At 38.6% G+C, this 5,935-nt stretch overlaps 1 protein-coding gene across 1 annotated transcript in view; it reads left to right on the forward strand.

Moving 5' to 3' along the window:
* Positions 1–5,935, forward strand: part of pld1a (phospholipase D1a) — a gene marked incomplete at its 5' end in the record, with an annotated part of 54,466 nt that overhangs the window by 13,339 nt on the left and 35,192 nt on the right. Inside the window, 3 exon segments of the mRNA XM_014019820.1 lie at positions 572–724; positions 3,077–3,226; positions 4,598–4,681. Of these exon segments, the coding sequence (XP_013875274.1) occupies positions 572–724; positions 3,077–3,226; positions 4,598–4,681 (387 nt within the window).

Consider the following 5,935-nt stretch of genomic DNA (forward strand, 5'->3'; position numbering starts at 1 on the left):
GGGGAGGACCAGGGAGGATGATTCAACCACTCAACCACTAGATGTCGCTGAAAACAACAAATCCTACACACTGTGCCTTTAAGCACTAACAGATAACCTGACATGTTCCGGTATCACATGAGATTGTGTATAATCTTATTTATGAGGTTGGACCAAAGGGGCTTCAGCTCTGTCATTTCTCAACACAAGATGATCTCAAAATTCTGGCCTGAAAGGCGGCGGGCGATATGCATTCTTTAAGGAATGCTAGGCGTTTAATTTAGTTTTATGCTGTTTCACTTTCACTTAACTTACCTTTTATCAAATCCAAACTAATGTACAAGCCAAAGTTCTTTTCCAAAGACTCCACACACGCAGCAGAATCCCACGTGTTTGAAACACTTGGCCCATCCACCTACATCCTCATGTTGCTTTTCTTCCTACACCTTTTTCATTTCAACAAGAAGTGAAAGAAATGGTCTTCAACAGTCAGAGGAGAGCTGCAGTGTTTTACATAAACTCAGAAATCATAAGGTTTAGGTGGTTTTAATGAGGATAACGTCATCTGTGTGCGTGTTTGTGTTTGCTGCAGCTGGCTGGTGGTGAAGGATTCCTTCCTGCTGTACATGAAACACGACTCGGGAGCGATCTCCTTTGTCCTGCTGGTGGATAAAGAGTTCAGCATCAGGATGGACTCCAAAGACACAGAGACTAAACATGGAGTCCGGATTGATAGTCTATCCAGGTTATATTTCTGTGTGTGTACATGTCTTTGTTACCTGGTGGGGACGATTTTTGTCTATTTTCAACAGCATACGCACAGCCTGATGATGTCCCTTTTGGGGACAGAAGTCTGGTGGGTTAGGGGTTAGATTTAGGACTAAGCTGTGAATTGAGTTTAGGTTAGTCTATAGAAATGACTGGTAAAAGAATGGAAGTCAATGCAAAGACCACATAAGGACAAAAGAACAAATATGTGTGTGTTTAAAGTGAGAAATGATTTTTAAAAATGCTTCATGAGTTTATACGTTATTATTTTTCCTGTTTGACCTTCTGTAGGTCATTATTTTGCAACCAAAGTACTTTGTGCTATTTTAACCATTTTAAGCTGTTAGCTCAGTCAGAGTATTTCTTCCTTTTTGTAACTTTTATACATTTTAAAATATTCCATTTTATTTTAAATAAAATTCCTCATAGAAATACATTCAGAGCTCTTAAATTTCTTCTAGAACATTAGCTTTGAAATCTGCTTTACTGCACATGCTCTATTTGTCTTATTTGTTTCTAACTACGGTTCTGTCACTTTTACCTGCTAACAGACACTAATTTTAACATCTGTTCTGCTCATTTTAACTCCAGTTTTGCAAATTCTAGCTACTGTTTGAACAGTTACAGCTACAGCTGACAAATGGGAAAGTGGACGTGGGAGGAGAAAAATAGGCATTGAAAAATTACAGTCTGTGAAATCATGTTTCTGCTCATTTTAAACACTATTAACACTAAAAAACAACATCTGTATGTCCCAGATTAAAGCAAACATGTCTTTATGTACTTTTCAAATGTATGTATTGAACTCAGGAAATCATCTCTTTAAGGATGCTGGGAAAATATCAACATTTTTTTTCTTCTTCTGACTTTACAATAGTTTTGAGTGTGGATTTTAGTTTTTTCTTGCCAAATTCTTGTTCAGTCTGGTCTGTACATCAGAAACTCCAAAACACAGACGTTACTGTCTTTAGCTAAAGGATGAGGTCATCACAGGAGTCCTGTTGACTGGTTGATACGGCAGCACAGTTTGTTCACATTGCTGCTGTTACAAAAGTCGCTGTTGAGCTTTAAATTTTGAATGAGATATAACAAGTATCTATTTTAACAGTTATATAAGACTGTAGTTAGTAGAAGTTGGGTGGAAGGTAAATCTGTTATTATTTTAAAGTTGATGAAATCACACCACTGGTTTTTAACAGCTGGTTATGTGAAGTTCAAATTATTTTTTAGTTTCTTGTCATGTCAACACTCTTTACCAGTGGCTGAATATGTTTTAAAGGAGACCAATTATGGGTCCTAGAAATGTTTATGGTATGTCTGTGGGCTATCCAGACCATGTTCATTCAATTTAATGCACAAAATAATTCTCAGATAATAAAATTTCCCATTTTCTAGTTCTGCCTGCTCTGACTTCTGTTCAGAAGAGCTGTTTATGTTAATGAGCTCTGTTGGTAACGCCCTCCAAAAATCTGTTGACATTAACTCCGCCCTCCAAAGCCAGCGTTTACGTTAGCATGGCTAAAAATAACAGAAGCTCCGTTGTACAACCATATGAGACCCAGAGGCAGAGTTGGTCACAGCTTCTTTTTTTTTCTCCCCCTCCTCTGCTCTGCGCTCACTCTGCATGCTGTTACCAGAGCAGGGAGCAGCAGCGGTCAAAATACCTCAGAAACTCGAACAAATAGGCTTTAACAAGGCTTTAATAAGCTAAACAATAGAGGTACATGAGAAAACGTGTTCATAATGAATGAAAATAAATAATTAAATAGTGCCTGTGCCAGTCCCGTACCCTAGTCTCTTACTCTGTGGTCCAACACGCTACCCATTGCCCTATTAGATGGCTTACTGTGAAATCAGCTGCACAACAACACTGCGACGGCTTTTTATACTGAGGAGGTGGAGTCTCACCCGGGGGTTGCTAGGTAAGGGGCTGAACGCAGKTTCCGGTGGGTTGTCGTACGGCTTGTGACATCACAAAATGACTGAAGTATAAAATTTGTCGTTAATATACATTAAAAATACATTTACTTACGGTAAATATGCTCCTGGGTGCATTTTTTTTGGGTCCTAGGACAGTTTTTTTTAAGAAGTACATACCCAAAGTTGGGTAAAAAAAACCTTTAAAAGTGAATTTTGCATAATGGGTCCCCTTTAACGTAAGTTTTAGTGCATAAAATTTATTTTTCTATGTTCTTGCTTGTTATTGAATGATCAGTGTTTTTTGTTAATAATCAACAGATTCAGACATGTTTTCACTGAAATCACTGTGTCTGTGAGTGAGCTTCAGTATATTTCCCTGCATCACAGCCATGTATCCCCCTGCCTGCAGGACGCTCGTGTTTAAGTGCAGCAGCTACAGACACGCCCGCTGGTGGGGTCAGAGCATCGAGAGCTTCGTGAGGAATCATGGGAAGGCTTTCCTCCGAGATCACCGCTTTGGATCGTTTGCACAAGAAGAAGAAAACATCCCTGCCAAATGGTAACTATGCTGGGAGAAAAGGGCCGACTTTAGTTTAAATCCGAAATGAATTTAACCAAAATTATGAAACAACAAAACCAGTCTGAAACAGCAAAAATGTACCTGAATGCAAGAAAACACAGATCAAATCAGACAAAACTGGTAAACTTTATAATTCTTTTAAGTACAACTTTTCTCATTAAAGATATCCGTCACCCACCCAAGAGCGTTAATGTTTTGTCTCTCTGCATGTGCTCTATTCTGTCTGTTAGCAAAGTATTTCATGAAGCGTTGTACAGATTTTAATCACTGAATCAACCCCAGCCAAGATGACTGCCACGTCTAAGCAACCTTAGCCAACACAAAAATTGCTATAGCTTAGTCAGATACAAATGTTTTTCTTTCAGCTGATTTTTTTGCAGGGGACGCCACAACCAGCAAACTCAAACTGTAGATTAGGTGATTGTTTTTTTTACCAGATGTCCTTCCTGAGTGTCAGTTTTCCACATACTGAGCTACATTTTGGTGTGGTAGTAGCTGAGAATCAACTTCAACACCAACTCTGTCATTAACTGTTGTTTACAGTGCTTACATTGTCAGACTGTCAAATTACTGCTCTGCAGCTGCAGTTAAATCCACATAATTAAATGATTAGTGCTCCGCTCAAAGAAAATAATCATGGTGAGTATTAAAAAAGAAGCAGATCTTTGCTTTTCTTCTGCTTGTCTTGTACTGGTAACTATGGAAATGCTTGAAGAAGTCGAAGCAGCTAAGTATTTTCTTTGGCTGGGTTGTTCTTTTCCTAATTAGCATTTTTTTCCCTCCTCAGCTGCCAGAGTCTACGATATTAAATCATAAGTGTGATGAAGTTAGAGAAAGCATGAAGTAGTATATTCTGTGGTCCTGCGAGCTTGTTGAAGAAATAATCTGTACAGAACAGGGCTGCAGTAACGCGGTGCTCGGTGCCGTTGGCTTTTGTAACCCTGAGGCTGCAGGTTTGAGCCCAGGTCGGGTCAGGAAGGACATCTGGAGTAAAACAACTGCCCAATCTTTTCCCATGCTGGAGGGAGCAGCTGAAACACCAGCTGAGATCAGACACGGGTCAGTTTTGGGCGTAGTCTTCATTTTGTAAGGTCGTTCATGAAAGAGTTGGGGAAGAGAATAAGAATGTGTCAACATTTGTTTTGTTGATGACTGATTCAGAGGTCAGACACAGTTTAAAAGCAAGCTGTGATCACACAGTGATCTCTGATAAGACATAGGCACTGTTTGATTGAACTGAAACTCACTGTATCCTTGTTTACAAGTTTTAAATACTAACAGCTCTATCAGCACATCAACAGGATTTGATGTCTGTTTTGTAGCAGCTGTAACTCTGGACATTCTGTGCAGGTATGTGAACGGGAAGACGTACATGGAGGACGTGGCCGATGCTTTGGAAGAGGCCACAGAAGAAATCTTTATCACCGACTGGTGGTGAGTTCCATTCTGAATTCTGTGTGAACATGCAGCAGATTATCAGAAGGAGTGTCTGCTGTCAGCAACAAGGTGTGGAAAATAAAACACTGTTTGGATGTCAGAACTGGTTTTACTTCAATTCTACAATGTCTTGGTTTAACTTTTTCTAATCTTTATCAATAACTTACAATATACAAACTAGCTTTCACCAGAGGTCATCATTTGCTTTGTTCTGAAGTTGCTGATTTCCCCAAGTTGAACTTTAGTGTCTTATTAACTTTGACCAAAGTTAAAATTGCAAAGAATATTGACTCTAAGGTGTGTCATGGGACACTAAGTAAAAACTGATTTTCAGTGAGCTAAAAGAAAGAAAAACTTACATCAAGGTAATGTTGTAAAACACTTTAGATAAAATTCTTAATAAGGGTTGAGATCAAGGAGGGATGGGGGCCACACCATGAGTTTCTCTCCTTTTATGCCCATATCAGCCAATGATGCAGAGGTATACCTTGCAGCATGCGATGGTGCACTGTCATGCATGAAGATGGATTTGGTCTTCATGCTGTCTTAATCTGATGTATCTGCCACAAATCTCTTAACAGTACAATGATCACACTTAAGTTGTGAAATATCTAAAGTTTTCATACCAAGACATTTGACTGTTTAACACTTTTCAGCTGCAGAGAGATCCTTTTTCTTTCCCATATCGATTAAAAATGGTGGTCAGTAAACTAATGTGGAACATCTTCTTCAGTAGGTTTTCTTTTTATTGGGCTCACTTCGCAAACTGTCATCCTAGGTTTCTGAGATTGACTTCAGTGATTCAAAGAGCCCTGAGTCACAATACAACATGTCATTATCACGACAAAACCATGAAAAAAAAATCATATGCTGAAAACGGCCGCTCTCAACTTAACGTATGTAGCAACCAGTGGTGGGCACTAGTCCCCTAAAGCGCGAAAGCACCAATTGCGAACCTAAATTTCTTGCATTATGGGTTTGACTAATTTCTTCAAATGATGTTTTCAAGTGATGCTTTCTAATTTTAAAATTGAGTAGCGCTAATCTAAAGTTTTCATTGAGTTTTCATCGTCAATATTTACTTTAGTGGAGAAACTCACTACAATGTAAAAAAGCCGATCAAATTCATTATGTTGTACAACCACATATTTCATGAAAGCTTCAACATTATTATTATTATTATTATTATTATTATTGTTGTTGTTGTTGTTGTTGTTGTTGTTGTTGTTGTTGTTGTTGTTGTTGTTGTTG

Source organism: Austrofundulus limnaeus, unplaced genomic scaffold (assembly GCF_001266775.1).
Source record: "Austrofundulus limnaeus strain Quisiro unplaced genomic scaffold, Austrofundulus_limnaeus-1.0 Scaffold232, whole genome shotgun sequence".
NCBI classification, from domain to species: domain Eukaryota; kingdom Metazoa; phylum Chordata; class Actinopteri; order Cyprinodontiformes; family Rivulidae; genus Austrofundulus; species Austrofundulus limnaeus.